This window comes from Hemicordylus capensis, chromosome 2 (assembly GCF_027244095.1).
Source record: "Hemicordylus capensis ecotype Gifberg chromosome 2, rHemCap1.1.pri, whole genome shotgun sequence".
Lineage (NCBI taxonomy): Eukaryota > Metazoa > Chordata > Lepidosauria > Squamata > Cordylidae > Hemicordylus > Hemicordylus capensis.
Genome location: NC_069658.1, coordinates 333904932 through 333922162, shown reverse-complemented (window position 1 = coordinate 333922162; position 17231 = coordinate 333904932). Strand labels below are relative to the sequence as shown.

The 17231-nt window shown below is 44.0% G+C and overlaps 1 protein-coding gene across 5 annotated transcripts in view; it reads right to left on the bottom strand.

The window, feature by feature from the left end:
* The window catches only part of EBF1 (EBF transcription factor 1), a 512049-nt gene that overhangs the window by 137997 nt on the left and 356821 nt on the right, over nucleotides 1-17231 (bottom strand). For 3 of the 5 annotated variants that reach the window (XM_053298191.1, XM_053298192.1, XM_053298195.1), the window contains exon 8: nucleotides 13839-13980. In XM_053298191.1, the coding sequence (XP_053154166.1) occupies nucleotides 13839-13980 (142 nt within the window). The remainder of the gene's footprint in view (nucleotides 1-13838; nucleotides 13981-17231) is intronic. The other 2 variants (XM_053298193.1, XM_053298194.1) reach the window with 1 other exon arrangement.

Here is a 17231-nt window from a genome sequence, read left to right as displayed (position 1 = left end):
CACAAAGGACGCCGGAGGCCCGGTCTATCCTGCCGGGCCGGGTAGACCGGGCCTCCGGCGATCAGAGGCCCGGTCTACCCTCCGGGAAAGGGCCAGGTAGACCGGGCCTCTGATCGCCAGAGGCCCGGTCTACCCGGCCCGGCAGGGTAGACCGGGCCTCCGGCGATCGGAGGCCCGGTCTACCCGGCCTTTTCCCGGCGGGTAGACCGGGCCTCCGGCGTACTTTGTGGCGCGCGCATGCGCGCGCGCGCGCAAAGCACCTTCAGTCTTCTGGAGGCCTTGCTAACGAGAGGAGCTCCATTCGGTAGCTCCTCTCGTTTACTTCAAGCATTGGGTAAGGACACACTCGGGTGGGCGGGCAGCTGGGAGGGAGGGCTGGCTGGCTGGCTGGCGGGCGGGCGACGGCAGGGGCACCCTTAATTGTTAATCTGCTCGGAGGGGCGGCGGTAGCGGCGGCTGGTTTCCAGCGCCCCGCTTTTAAGTTAAATACGGGCGCTGGAGGGGGCCAAGGAGGCGGGAGGGGTAAGCAAGCCCTCCCGCCCTTAAAGTCATACCCCCCACCCAGACCCGAACCACCAAGAGCCGAACTGGTCCGGCAGTTCAGCCATTCCTTAGAATGGCCGCTGGACCGGTTCGGACTCACCACTAGAGGGGAAGGCAGGGTTCAACCTACCTTCCCCCTAGGGGTGTGCACGGAACCGCAGAGCTGCGGTCCAGCACTGGGGTGGGGGGTTCCAATTATGATAGGGGGGCTTTCCTTACCCCTCCCAACAACCACGCCGTATTTTATTGAGCAATCGGGCAGCAGGATATCTCCCTGCTGCCCGCTTCAAAACCCCGCTCAGCGGCGGCTCCTCCTTTCGTATTCAGAATTCAGGCGGCAGGATATCTCCCTGCCACCCCCTTCAAAACCCCGCTCGGCTGGCGGCTGCCCCCAAGAAGACCCCTGCCGCCCCCTTCTTGTGAAATCCCTCCCATTGCAAGTGGGCGGCAGGAGAACTCCCTGCTGTCCCCTTCCCCTTTGCCAGTCTGGCTGCAAATGGCTTCTAAGAAGCCTTTTGCGCGCGTGCGCGCAAAGGGCTTCTTAGAAGCCATTTGCAGCCAGACCGGCAAAGGGGACGGCAGGGAATTCTCCTGCCGCCCGTTTCCTAAAACGAACTGCTCCTTTTAGAAAACGGGCGGCAGGAGAACTCCCTGCCGTCCCCTTTGCCAGCTTGGCTGCAAATGGCTTCTAAGAAGCCTTTTGCGCACACGCACGCAAAAGGCTTCTTAGAAGCCATTTGCAGCCAGACCAGCAAAGGGGAAGGGGACGGCAGGGAGTTCTCCTGCTGCCCTCTTGCAATGGGAGGGATTTCGCAAGAAGGGGGCGGCAGGGGTCTTCTTGGGGGCGGCCACCAGCCGAGCCGGGCTTTGAAGGGGGCGGCAGGGAGCTATCCTGCCGCCCGATTCTTAATACAAAAGGAGGAGCCGAGCCGCCGAGTGGGGAATGAAGCTGGCGGCAGGGAGATATCCTGCCGCCCGATTGCTCAATAAAATATGGCGCGGTTGTTGGGAGAGGTAAGTAAAGCCCCCCCCCCAATCCTTATTGGAACACCCCACCCCATCTTCCTGAACTAAAACCACCCCGTGTCTGGACCAGTCTGGAGGCCTTTAGAATGGCCTCCGAACCGGTCTGTGCACATGACTACTTCCCCCAGATGATCACCCCTGATCCTTTCAGCACACAAGCTGTGCACCCACACAACTTGCGCTTGCTCCCTTAACCTCAGCTAAGAGCCGGGCTTAGGAGCAGGCTTAGGCTGGGCAGGAGAGTAAGGATCTGCATGGATCCTGACAGTCCACACAAGAAGCCTAGCCCAGACTAGATTGCCCTAGCCTGGGCTAGGCAGCTCGTGAGAACAGCCTTAGTGCTAGAATGTCAGCCAGTGTTTTCAACTCCTTTGAAGCCATTTGAAAATCTGGAGACATGGAAGAACAGTAACACTGGGACTACGTAAGTGCAGCTGCTACAGACAATTGCTTCCTCATGTGCTTACAGGTATCATTTCCAGCACTACTAATGGCTACAACATAATCATGGTTTCGCTGGCTCTACTCATATATGGCTATATAGTTCTATTGGTAAGAAGTACTCAACACTTAATTTCTCAAGAAAGGAGCTACTCCAATTCTATTTGACTAACATCAAACCCTTTGACCAGCACATCTTTCTCATACATTACAGATGAACGGGAATTGTGGTTTTTGGGAAATTCTGACAAAAGATGAGGTAATGAAGCCAGCGAAGAAACTGAATTTCCTCGCTTCCTGGAATTCCAGTGTTACCTCACTTCACCCCCTGAAGTCACCTCAGCTCAGGAGGTGATAATGAGCAATGATCTTGCCAGTTGCTTGTGGCATATCAGAGGATTCACAAAAATGGCAGCATCTTTAAAAACCAGCCAGGTGGTTTTCAACTACCTCATTCATTGTCTCAAGTATTTGTCTGAATTAAACTTCAGTAGTGGACAAAAGATGTTCTGTACATACAGATTATCTTTATTATTATCTCTTTGTCCTTCTCAAACAGGGTTCTAAGCCTTGGTAAGCCTTGTATCATAGGAACATAGGAAGCTGCCTTATACTGAGTCCAACCATTGGTCCACCTAGCTTAGTATTGTCTACAGTGACCAGCAGTAGCTCTCCAAGGTTTCAGGATGATGTCAATCCCAGCCTTACCTGGGAATGTCAGGGATTGAACCTGGGACCTCCTGCAGCAAAGCAGATGCTCTACCACTGAGCCAAATATTTCTAGCTCAGGTATTCCCCATCCCTAACGGAAATATCTTAGAGCAGAAAATACTCACATGTAGTCACCCATCCAAATGCAAACCCTGCTTAGCAAAGGGGACAATTCATTAGGGATGTGCGAAATGTTTTGGATACAAAACATTTTGTACCCAAAACATCCTGTTTCGGGTGTTTTGTAGACAAAACAAAACACCCATTTCCCAGATCCAAAAGTTTTGTATACAAAACAAAATGTCCCTGTTTCAGCTACAAAATGTTTTGTTGTTTCGGACCTCCATTTTGTGGTGATCTGAGTCAGTCTCCATTTTGTGTTTGACATCTCTTTGAATTTCCCACCCTTCAAGCCTTCTGATCAGTGACCTAAATCATGGGCTGACCTGCTGACAATTCCCTCCTTGTTCCCCATTGGCTCTTTTGCTTCTTCCCACTCTTTACTGACCCCACATTGGCCAGGGGAAGGGTTGCTAACCCACGGGGTGCTGGGTTCTGCTGTTTCTGTGGTGTTCTGAGTGTAGATTCTCTGGTAGCATATGAGAGTGGATTCTTGTTTTTCACTGAAAATCTCATATGCTACCAGAGAATCTACACTCAGAACACCACAGAAACAGCAGAACCCAGTACCCCACAGGCTTGTGGGTATGGGGGGTGGTTGGCACCCTATGTGCACTACACAACCCCTCACTCTGGGCAACCCCAGTGCCCCCCAAGTGGAATTATGGGGCTGCTGAAACCTCCATTATTCCCTATGGGAGAAATCTTAAAGACACGTAAACTTCAACAAATCACAAAAGATCAGCCCTTTGCCCAATTCCTTTGAAATAATTCTGGAAGTTTCCTTGCCCCCATTGGGCACTACCACCCACCACACTCTGCTCTGGGTCATCCCTTTCCCCTTGATTTGAAGCGATGCTTTTGCTGGAATCCCCATTATTCCCTATGGGAAAATTCTTAAAGTTGTGTAAACTTAAAAAAAATTCACACAAAAAAATCAGCCCTTTGCCTAATTCCTTTGAAATTTGTGTGGTAGCTTCCACCCATTGGACACTACCACCACCACCCACTCTTTTTGCCCAGGGACCCTTTTTAAAAATCCCAATCAATTCGGATTCGGAAAATTTGGCTACAAAACAAAACAGGGCTGATTCGGATTCAGAAAATTTGGGTACGAAACAAAACAGGGATGTTTCAATTCGGATACAACTCAAAACAAGAAAATTCCAAAATGCACACCCCTACAATTCATGCTTGCTACTACTACTACCAGAAGACCAGGTCAATCAATTAAGCCCTGAATAGCAGTCCACACCATTTTGATCCTGGCATCCATTTCTACTCATTCCCAGTGTCTTTGGTTTTGGATTACTGAAGTTAACCTACATAAGTGCTTTTGAAGTCTCATAAGGGGTTTTGAGGCTTTTGGAAAAGAATAAAAATACGTTTCCCATTCCAGCACATCCACAGTTACCAAATGAGGATACCTGCAGAGGTATTTCTGGAAGCTATAAGCCGAGGGTACATAATACAGTGATACATTCAAATAGCACATTGCATCACAGCAAGTAATCACTGCAGGTAATAACTGCTTTGGTGCATGGTTGTCAAAATATTACCAGAGGAGCTCAAAGCGCCAAGATTACTAACAACCCCTGAAATCTCTTTATAGATATGCATCTTAAGTGTAAAATTTTCATAGACAAAAATGGTGCTCAGATTCATATGCATGAGGAAAGTTGTTTCACACAGGTTCATGATCACATTATAAGATTTTTATAGTAAGCAGGTTTATAAATTTACAAATACATCCCTCCCCCCAAAAAACACCCTTCCTTTTCTATCCTTACGTTGAGCTTACATGCTTAAAGATGGCATTTCTGCACATCTGGAATGATCAATTTTGCCCTTTAAAAAATCTGTACTTCACCAACTTGTCCATGAGACACACAAGAGGTCTGTGGAAGGACAAAGGGAGCTTAGCTTTATGATGCCAGGTATTTCACCTCTAAAGAACAGCAACCCCCCTTTTTTTTCCCTTGGAAAGATGAACAGATTCCTTCAATCCTATCTGAATACTTCTTACACATCCCCCTGCCCTCCTTCTTCAAATTGTATTTGGTACTATGCTAAGTAATTTTGGAAGTTTTCCTTTTAAAATTGTATCTTGGAGTTCCATACTGATTTGGGCACACTGGTTTTTCTATAAATAATCTGACGTGCAAAAATAATATTCAAATAAACAAGCAGAAAAAAACCCAATCATTATCTAAGTGAAACTATAATAATAATAATTGCAAGCTATTGATTGCCGTGGTTTACCCTATTTGTACCACACAGTGCTGCTGAAATTAGCCTCTGCCAACTATTACTTTTGAAATACAGAAACATTAAGTTGAACAATATATTTATTAGTGCAAGGGTATCAAGGCTCTGTGAATGTAAAAGCATGATCTTGATTACAGCAAGACAAACCACTGAAAGGAACTTGACTTTTTTGGCTGTCTGACAAGAGCACTATAAATAGAAAAAGACTGGGTAACTCCAAATTATACAGGCTTCCTGGAATGTGAATTGGCTAGAACCAAACAGAGGAAAGGATAGGCTCCCGCAATATTCTAGAAGGCGATATCCTGTATCACCCTAGCTCAAAGCTGAAAGGTACCGTATTTCTAAAACATAGGTGATTGTAGAGAGTAACAGAAATAAAATAATTCATCGGAGGTTCCGTTCTGCAGACTCTGCCACTATTATTTAAGGAGGGGCTGCATGATTTGCATGTAGAAAGTCCCTGACAGCTCTGGGTAGGGCTGGAAAAGATTCCCTGTTTGAGACCCTGATCCTTCATCACCTACATTGCAGAGCTCTAAATAACCAGATGGCTATATTTGGAATTAAGTCCACAATATCCTATGGGTGTTAGAACACAGTTCTCAACCCTGGATTCTCAATGTGCAAAATGTTATTTTAGTAATTAGCAAGAAACAAAGCTGTGCAATGTACAGGTGAAACTCGGAAAATTAGAATATCGTGCAAAAGTCCATTAATTTCAGTAATGCAAATTAAAAGGTGAAACTGATATATGAGACAGATGCATTACATGCAAAGCGAGATAAGTCAAGACTTAATTTGTTATAATTGTGATGATCATGGCGTACAGCTCATGAAAACCCCAAATCCACAATCTCAGAAAATTAGAATATTACATGGAACCAAGAAGACAAGGATTGAAGAATAGAACAATATCGGACCTCTGAAAAGTATACAGTGTACTGTGCTTGATTGGCCAGCAAACTCGCCTGACCTGACCCCATAGAGAATCTATGGGGCATTGCCAAGAGAAGGATGAGAGACATGAGACCAAACAATGCAGAATTGCTGAAGGCTGCTAATGAAGCATCCTGGTCTTCCATAATACCTCATCAGTGCCACAGGCTGATAGCATCCATGCCACGCTGCATTGAGGCAGTAATTGCTGCAAAAGGGGCCCAAACCAAGTACTGAATACATATGCATGCTTATACTTTTCAGAGGTCCAATATTGTTCTATTCTTCAATCCTTGTCTTCTTGGTTCCATGTAATATTCTAATTTTCTGAGATTGTGGATTTGGGGTTTTCATGAGCTGTACGCCATGATCATCACAATTATAACAAATTAAGGCTTGACTTATCTTGCTTTGCATGTAATGCATCTGTCTCATATATCAGTTTCACCTTTTAATTTGCGTTACTGAAATTAATGGACTTTTGCACGATATTCTAATTTTCCGAGTTTCACCTGTATACATAGCCATTCAGTATTACAAAGATCTATAGAGCTTCTGAATTAATGAGCCTTTTGCCAAGCCTGTTGAGCTTGCCTCTGAAACTTTGAAAGCTAAAACTACATTGTTGTTGTTGTTGTTAATGAGGTAGTTACATATTCCAGATCAGAAATATAGAATGAAGTAGGAGAGGTGGAGCTTGGTCTTATGCATATTTACTGAGAAGTGGGTCTCAAATGTTTCAGTGAACATGTGCAGTCAGTGAAAATTGCAACCATAGACTTAAAACTTGACTACACTGTCTACTAGTACTACAACATACGGTGGCATTGTGAAAACAATTTTGTTTGCTACATTTGAAACCCACTGTCGTCCTCCTGGCAGCTTCCCACTGAAGTGCTTATTCAGGGAATGAGGTTCTGAAGAAAACACTTGGAACCATAATTCCTAACTGTAAGAAACTTTATTTAAAATAAGAAAAACTTAGATGTTTGGGATAGAAAGAGAAGTCTGTGTCTGAGAGGCTTTGTCTTTGTCCTGTGTCTTAGGCACTGCAAATTCCAACAGGGCTGCATGCTCCCAAACGTACTGGAGCTCTCTCAGTTGGCTTTCAGTTGAGAGATCTTCTCTAGTACAGTAATCTCTTGAAAATGTGAACATTCACCAATGGCTTCCCAATTTCCTTACCCAAATAAATGGGAAACATTTGGAGAAGAGCCATGGAAAGATGATACATTAGTTCCAGTTTTAGAAGATAACTGTAAAACGTAGTGTTGACGAGAGTAAGATAAACTTTCACAGCAACCACTGTAGCTAAAGTATTATTTCCTTCATTTCCCCCACACATTACCTCATCTTGTGGAGAGGAAATATGGGAAATATTTGAAGCAGATAGCTTTACTCCAAAGTGTGAGAATAGGAATATTTCCAAACTGAAGGAATCTAGTGCTATCCTAATAATTGGCAGGTATTCATGGGGCCTCTGTCCTTGAGGGAGGGAAATATCTGGCTCTGTCTTCCTTTAAAAAAAACAGGTTTGGGGAAGTGATAGTTTATGTTAGAAGACTTCAAGGATGAATGGATAGATATCCTTTGTATAGATTTGGTTCTTGCTAATTAATAAAATAACAGTTTGCACATTCCTTAGTAAAATCAGGCAAAAATTATGACAGTGGTTTGTTTATTAATTAGGTTGTTGGCAGTGATAGGGAAAAGAATCTATCGTATGAGTTATAGCCTAGAATGGCTCATGGCCTACATAAAAAGTAAAGCTAAATAAATACAGATGTAAGTTATGTTTATATAATAAGAAACACTGCTCAGCTAAGAATGTTAGGTTAGAAAGTGCAAAGTTGTGGCCCTGATTCATGATGAATTTGTCACATGACTAAATTTACTCGTGTAAGTAGTTCTAGTAACAAGGGACTATTCTGCACATATGCAAAGTGAAATGATATACACTAATACTAAGGCGAGAAAAAATTATTTGTTCAGCGATTATTCATCTCATCATGAAAAAAGTATTTTCTCACTGCATTTTTTGTTAGTGGTACTTGGCCCTATAACAGTGTGCCCAAGGCTGCTGTGGAGTCAGAAGGCAGCCCCAACGCTGGTAAGAATGGGCGATTGCACTAGCAGTGCTTCTGCAGTTTCCTTCATTGCTGTGAGTTGGGAAAACTGTGGACATGCTGCTAGCACAACCACCCATTCTCACCAGCGTTGGGCTGCTTTCCGACTCCTCAGCAGCTCCCGGCAGCTCCGTAATGCTGTGCATCATGTCAGCCACTGTGTCCAATTAGGCTTAATCCCAGATAAATGTACACACTTAGAGCTATATTTACATATACGTATACACATTTACACAAATTCTATTGAGAAGGAAGATTTAATTGTTTTTTTTAAGGTACTTCATATAAGCATCACTGTCAAAACATGTTCATGTGACTTTTTAATGTCACATTTTAGAAGTCATGAAAGTTTTAAAAGTTTAAATAATATAGTGATGCACACAACATCTGAATTATGAGCTTTTGACAATAATGTCATTTCACCATTCCAACTCTCAGAGTTGGAACCTTACTATTTAATTAATTGCATTTTGTATATCATCATCATGATGATACCAGAGTACCAGAGATTTGCCAGTACTGACTGACATCCTACTAACACTGTTTGCGTGCATCAAGGGGAGAAAACCCAACCCTACATGCACACTGTGAGAGACCCTTCTTCCAAAGTACAGATGCTTGCGTAGCTGGGGGCATGAATTTTGCCAATCCCCCCATACCCTGGAAGCACTCCATGTCATTCACAGGGAGCTACTGCTAAGTCACACAAAGCACTTCTGGAAAAGGGCAGATTAGGGGAAATCACCCCTTCATTCATGTGAGCATCTGAAGTTTGGAAGTGGGGCGCCAGGGGTTAGATGCGCATGAATCAGTTCAGTGCTTCCTTAGGGAAGCGCCAAACCTGCTTGGGCACCCACAACCAAACCAGTTCAGTGGGGCGAGCAGCAGTTCCCTTAAAAAGCAGGTAATGAGGTCTTTACTTGCTCCTCTGCTGCCCCATCACTTTTCTGGGAGCAGCACATGCTATACAAAAGGCCGCACACAGCTGCACGCATGCGCAGCAGCCATGTGTGTGCCAATGCCACGCACAAGCTACAGGGACCGGCACCACAGCCACACATGGCCTTTTAAAGAGCAGGCGCTGCACCCGGAAAAGCAGTGTAGCAGTGCAGAAGCAGGTAAGGACCTGCTTGCCTGTTTTTTAAGGGAACCACTCCCCATCCTGCCCGAGCCCATCCCTACCTGGGGCTGCTGTGGCGAGCACATTATTTTTTTCACTACATACGCACACACTGAGAATGTCATCCATTAAATCCAATGATAACACATTTTTGAAGCACATTTACTCAGGTCCAGAGAAGAAAAATCATTTCTAGAAACAGGTTTCTACCTGCATGTCACTTCTCTAGCAAGGGTTCCCAGCCTCCAGATGTTGCTGAACTACAACTCCCATAATCTCCCAACTACAATTTATTGTGGCTGGGGATGGTGGAAGCTGTAGTTCAACACCATCTGGAGTACCACAGGTTGGGAATCCCTATTTTATAGCAAGTGCAAAAGGCTGCTGGAATTCTGAACCCAGCATCCATGGTACATATCTATCCACCTGCATTCTGAAAAGTCTTAAAGCATCAGCACTGCTACCTACCAAGAGATCATGAATCAGTGCTTCTCATGCGTTAAATGGAGAGAATGGGAAGATGCCTGAACTCAGCCTATGTGCCACATCCCCCCCCCCTTTTACTCCTCTTAGGTGTGTGTAGTAGGATAGAGCTCAATAAGCACAGGAAATTCCCAGAAGCCAGATGGTGGCTGCTTGAACGTCTGCCCCCGGCACATGTAACTGGATAGGCAGGCAGTCATCTGAATCCACATCTACATTCCATTGTGAGAAGGTAGGACCCCAAAAGCGAGATCAGCCACACAGAAGAAAAGTGTTGAGACAGGTAGATTTCTGGTTTGTGATAAATATACAGGATGAGTGGTATACAATGTATTTAAGAGCACTAGTCACTACCATCTATGTGGTACTGTTGCTATTTGTTGTTCCACATAAGCAATTTTTTTACATTTAAAAGTATATTTATTTTATTTATTCTCAACAGAGTGAAGTAGTTCACTATTGGCAATAGAGAACTCTAAAACAGTCTGAAACTAGTTTACCTGAAAGATAGCCTGCTCCCATAGGAGCCAGCTGGTTTACTTAGCTCATCATTTGATTATTTGTTGCCCATCCCTGTCAGAGGCAAGGTTGACAGTCATTAGGGTCAGAAGCTTTTTAGTGATGGCCCCCATGCTAAATAATTCCCTCTCCTGACATCTCCCCTTCTCTCTTTGAGGAGACAAGTCAAAATATTCCTGTTTTAGAAAACTTTGGAGGAGATCTTAGGAGATGGATATCCTGTTCTGTTGCTGATTATTTTTTATCTGGCTGCTATGTTATATTTTTATGTTGCATTTATTGATAGCTTTATGCTGATTTGAATGTATTGATCATGCTTTGCTTATTTATTTATTTATTTATTTATACATACATACATACATACATACATACATTTATAGACCGCCCCATCCAAAGGCTCTGGGCAGTGCACAAGAAGTTTTAAAAGACATAAAACCAAACATCATTTAAAACACACTGCTTAAAACAATATAAAAACAATTTAAAAACCATTCAAAACCATTTAAAGCCAGTTAAAATGCTTAAAAACAATTTAAAAACCTTGAAAGGCCAGGTCAAACAAGTAAGATTTTAGGGCGCTCTTAAAGGCCAACAGCGAGTTTAAACTGTGGATATCTGCCAGGAATGCATTCCATAGGCCAGGAGCAACTACAGAAAAGGCCCAGCTCTGAACTGCCTCCAAACATACCGGTGGTAACTGGAGACAGACCTCTCCGAATGACCTCAACTTGCAATGGGGATCATACAGAAGAAGACAATCTCTAAGGTACCCCAGACCCAAGCCTTTCATGGTTTTAAAGGTAATAACCACCACTTTGTATTTTGCCTGGAAACATATCAGCAGCCAGTGCAACTGTTTTAAAACAGGCATAATATGGTCTCTCCAGGTTACCCCAGAGATCTGCCTGGCTGTCGCATTTTGAACTAACTGAAGTTTCCAAACTACGTACAAAGGCAGCCCCACCTAGAGTGCATTGCAATAGTCAGGTCCAGAGGTTACCAGCTGATGCACCACTGTTTTGAGATCATTTTCTTTAAGGAATGGATGCAGCTGATGAATCAGCCGAAGTTTATGGAAAGCACTCCTGGCCATAGCCTCCACCTGAGATACCAGGGTGAGGCCTGGATCCAAGAGCACTTCCAAGCTGCGTACCTGTTCCTTCTGAGGGAGTGTAGCCCCATCACAAGAAGGTATAACTCATCCCTCAAATTCCGATCCCCCACAATGAGCAGCTCCGTCTTGCTTGGATTCAGCTTGGATTCAATTTGTTATCCCTCCTCCAGCCCATTACTGCCCGTAGGCAAGTATTTAGGAAGTGAATGATTATGAGAAGGATAAATATATTTTGGTGTTATCAGCATACTGATAATACCCTGTACCAGATCGCCTGATGTCTTTACCCAAGTGGTTTCATGTAGATGTTAAAAAGCACTGGTGAAAGATGCTTTATGGTCCTATTTATGGTCCTATTTTATGGATTGTTATTTACCTTGGACTCCCCTTCTAAAGTCAGAAGACAAATATTTCAAATAAATAAAATAATAGTTTCCATTATATAGATGGTGGATTGAGGGTGAGAAAAATGGATTTATAGAAAGCTGTTTTAAGAGTAAGTACTTCTAAGTAGGTTCAAACAACATATTCAGATAGCTACAGAGCAGCAGTGGCTGGTGCAGGTGTTGCCAAGGAAAGGCAGAGGGAGGCACCGTGAACTGTGAACTAGTAGGTGCTTACCTCTTCTCCTGCTGCACCTGAAAGCTGTTCAGAGCAGTGGCATGTCATTCAGCACCCGCTACAGTGCTCCGCCACTCAGCTGGTGGAGGCCATTTTTTGGCCAGCAAATGACCTCCCACATATGCGGAGGCCAGAGGAGTGGCGGAGCCGATCCTCCACTGCAGTGGGTGCTGGGCAACATGCCGCTGCTCTGAACAGCTTTCAAATGCAGCAGGAGGAGAGGTAAGCACCTACTAGTTTACAGTTAAAGGTGCCTCCCACCCACCCCCCAGCGGTGCACACACCAGCCGCCGAAGCTACAGAGGTCATTCACACAAGCGGGTGGGCAGGGCAGCAGGCGGGTGGGCGGGAAGGCTGGTTACACTCACCTTGCTCCAGATAACGAATTGCAGGTTACTGGGAGTGCGGACCACACTCCCAGATAGGCAGTGCTGCATGACACAGTGCACAGCTCTGGAGGCCGGAACGATGCATCCTGGGCTCCGGGAATCCCACAATGTACTGTGTGCCATGCACATTGCATTGGGGGATTCCCCCAGGAGACAGGCTCTCTAGGTGCCAGTTTCTGTATCTCTTCAGATTAAACATAGCCTGAGGAGACTTACGATCCAGTAGCCCAGGTTAGCTGGGCACTCCCTCCCTTAACCTCGGGTAACAGGCAAGCTAAAAAACTGGGCTAGGCAGTGCTGCCTCACCAGGAATGAGCCCAATCCCGGCGGTTCTCACACACAGCCTAACCCAGGCTGGGCTTCCCTATCCTGGGTTAGGCTGCATGTGAGAATGGTCTCACAGTGTCCTAATCTGACCCAAAGTGCTGGGAGGAACATGTAAACATATCATCACAGGACTGCTCTGAAAGCCAGATTATTGAAACCGGATCTGGGTTCTCCCTGAGTCAGATGTGTCATGTGAGTGCTTTTTTGTGGATGTCTGAAAAGAACCTAATGCTGTATCCATAGGATAAAGGAGAAACAGCTTGCTTTAGGTGTAAACCATAGTATGAAATTATCCTCTAGCAAACACCTATTTGTGATGATGTTCAATATTTCTTAAAATCTGACCACTTTAAATCTGATTCCTGAAACACAAGGGGAGATTCACATAGCCATATTTTTCACGTGTCACTAACTGTCACGTCATTGTCAGCCATTATAGTTCTGTGCTACAATCAGTGACCCAGATACAGACACAATTGCAGACATTCCAATCTCTCCTATGCTTTGTGCATTTGGAATCTCCAAGTGCATAGAAAGCTTGACTGAGACAAGACTTGGGCAGTCCTTGTATTTAGGTCATGCTTTGTCCACACCGGAGCTGCACAGATTCTGGCCATAGTATTTGCAAATGTACAGACAATAACCATAAGCAGAGAGCCCGTGTGGTGGCTAGCATATTGGGAGTTCCGGGTTCAAATCCCCATCCAGCTCACTGGGTGGCCCTGGGCCAGTTACTCTCTCTCAGCCTAACTGACCTCACATATTTTTCTGAGGATAAAAGAGCATAACCCATGTACATTGCTCTGAGACCCTTGGAAGAAGGGTCAGATATACATGTGAAAAATAGTAGTACTGCAATAATACATTTGATGTGAGGCGCTTTCCCAAAATAAGCTTTTTAGACAATGAATTGCATGAACAGGGTGGAACTCTGTACCAGTTTTGGGAAGAGTGATCCTAAAAATTAAAAAAAAAGGATCTGATGTTTTCACACTATGAACCCTCAAGGAAAAATAGAAGTGGAAAAATTGGATCACATCCAAATAAGCCCACAATTTAAGAAGCAATGGCAACTAACAAAAAATGCCTACCATGTTCCAGATAAGAAGGCGTACCTTCCGAAGGATCAAGCCTTCGAGCCCTTCGCCCATGTTTGGAGTTGTTGTGCACAAACATGTTATCCGACACTGCCAAGACATGACCATCCACGTTGACTGTTGTAGATACCACAACCTATGAGTGGAACAGCAATATAAGGAAACACTTTAATACAATTTAAAATGAAATAAGTGCGGAGTGTAATAAACTCAGAATCTTAAATAACAGCTGGGAGCTGCAGAAAATTGCTCAGCTATTTCGCATAATAACTAGTGCTTAGACTGTACGACTCTAACAAGAGGTGCTATTGATGAGTGGGTCTCTGGCATCATACGCTTTTGATGTCGTTTTAAGTCAAATTGCACAGTTTGTAGCTGCATGGCAGAACATACACCGTTAACCATCATTTTAACAAGAGCAGCTTTATTAACTTTAAAAAAAAGCCGGCTGTATTTTACCCCACATCACTCTTCTGCATGCACGACAGAGTAGATAAAGCTGTTGTCATTGTAAATGAGAACTGATTCAAAAGAGAAAAGAAAAACAAAAGTGTGGTCTGTGAAGTTGCGATGAGAGCAGTTGTTATAGCTGTAGCTGCCAGGGGTATATGTACCTCTGCAATATTATCCTGAAGAGATGTAGGGGTGTGTGTGTGTGTGTGTGTGTGTGTGTGTGTGTGTGTGTGTGTGTGTGTAAAAGACATTTTAGAGCTGTAATGACTAGCACTTTTCAAACCCAAGTAGACATTTTCTTTAACAAATGATCAAGTTTGAATTCATACACTTTGCAAACTTTGACGTCTACTAATTCATTTAAACAACTAAAATGAAGATACAATTTTGCTGTAATACATAGGATACATGGAATTACAGTCACACAGAATCTACCAAATTCACAAACATGCCTTGCAAATACACAACTCTCAGCTAACAAATTTCCCAACAGATCACAAACATATTTCAGATTTGCATCATGACCCATTAAACAATTGTAATTAAACTCCTTATAAATAAAGTGTAGGCCTGCAGTGCCTCATGCCTTTGCACCCCCCACCTTTGCGTCCCACACCACTGCCTACCTCTGGGAAGGGGGAACACTTCCATGTTTGATTCTAGCCACCACACCCCTGTGATGATAGCAGAAGCACATGGACACAGAGGGCGTGGCCTGTATCGGGGCACTTGTACGTCGTCCATCCCTTCCCCAGTTGGCAAACAGTTCTTTAGTCAGCTTGATGCATCTTTTCTCTCCCTCACTTCAAGCAAGGGAAAGAAAGCAAGCACCCAAACACAGACATTAGATGTTTGTCCCCAAAACCATTCTATAACAGATAAAAGGAGGTAGAAAAGGGCCCAGAAGTACCTAGAAAAATATAAGTGTACCTATGAGGTAAATAAATGTGTAGACAACTTTTGAGGGATGTTCTGTTGAGAACTAACGATACAGTAGTAGTTCAGTGCTGTTAAAATTTTGTCCTGTAGTTTAAATAGTCTCTGAACATTTTTGAAGATCCTAGTAATGGGTTCAATTTATTGCAATGAAGGATACTGAATGACTGTGCAGCTGAGCTTTGCCCAAACTACTGGGACAGCATCCAGACTAGTTAAATCACCCATACTAGCAAAATGACAACATTTCCATCTCCCCACCACTGCTCACACATTGGCTCCGAGTATCCTTGCCTGATTACAAGTCTGTTTCCAATGAACAAGTGCTGCCTTCCAGAACTTTGGCTAAAACAATAAGAAGAAATGACCTACACTTCTCCTTATATTAAACAAGGAAGGGGGATTAAAAATTGAAACCCACTGAGATATGTTTATTCATGCGACCTCTTACAACCAAATATAATAATTGTCTGTTAATTGCAGTTTCAGCTCCCACCTCATGCTTCAACATGTGAAACAGCAATCAGCCAGCTCCTGTTTAATCCACCTATTATGTTGACTAATTAACTTTGCTCGACAGTTTATTTCTTCCTCCATTATCAGCCCCTGTCAGCCGCAAGCACAGTGCCGCAAAGGGGGACCTCGGCCCCTTTGATTGATCACCGATAGATTGACATGCAGATTAATTTAATTAGAATCACCTCACTTGAGAAATGAAAGACAATGGCAAGGGGGCTAATAGATCTGCTCTTATAATGAGGCAACTCTCCAGAGCCAAGGCAGAGGATTTCTGATTTATTTTGCTGAATTCCCCAGTCACTCCGAAAGGCTCTTGCTTTAATTGTTCTTGGTATTGAGAGGCTTTAGCCTCTGAAGAGGTGAAATGCTTTACAAGGATTGGCAAACATTGCTTCAACTCTCCAAGGAAGCCTCTACCCTCCAAAGTTACATGAACATGGAGGTTTGCTTGCAACAATTCCCTTGCATTTCTTGAACTAGGTAAGAGAAAAATGAAACAAAAATATTTTTAAATGCTTTATCAACCCTAATACAATTCTTTACAAACATATTTTGACAGATCTTGACCTATAATACCACTTAGTCAAACAGTTCCAGCCAAACAATCCCTCCCCCACCCCATCCAACTTAATAAGTCTTTCAAGACTGTGAATATAAATTGATTTGAGTCTAGAAACAAGTCTGCCAAAATGCCACTGGCTCATTTCACAGCATGTTTTAAATTGGGGAAAGTGTCTAAGGTTCAAATGGGGTCAAAATTATTGAGAAGTTTTAGAGACTGCTATATTGTAAAGTAGTCTTCACTTACAAAAAGTATCAGGAAGAGAAAGAGAGAAATACTCTAACAGCAACAGACTAGGGGGGGAAATTGACATTTTCTTATATGGTATCAGCACATCTTACATGAAAAGCATAGGCAGGGCCAAATCCTATCTCTGTTAAATCAATTTCAAATTTCCCTTCAACCATAATCCATAAATATTAGCCCTATAATCCATAATCCATAATTAGCCCTACTGACAATGGGCCAGTTCAAATGAACACCAGTCACAATATACATTCAGGATGGGGTCACATCTAGAGTGCGCCCACCCTGACATCACTGAAAGATGCCCAGATGAATGGTGCCTCATGTGATTAAGGGACACCCCAAAAGCAGATTGAGGCTTCCTTCAGTGACATTTGACAAAAGGAACAGCTTGGGTGGGGCACTGACTGACTGTGCTGTCTTTGCCTCTGCCCCACCTTTCCTCAGGTGTGTAACATCTCCTTGGGCTGTTGCTGGGGCTTTTCTGCTGCTATATAGGGCAGGCTGGCCCAAGGGCCTGGGGGAAGAAGACAGAAGGAACAGCTTGGGTGGGGCACTGACTGATTGTGCTGTCTTTGCCTCGGCCCCATCTTTCCTCAGGTGTGTAATATCTCCTTGGGCTGTTGCTGGGGCTTTTCTGCTGCTATATAGGGCAGGCTGGCCCAAGGGTG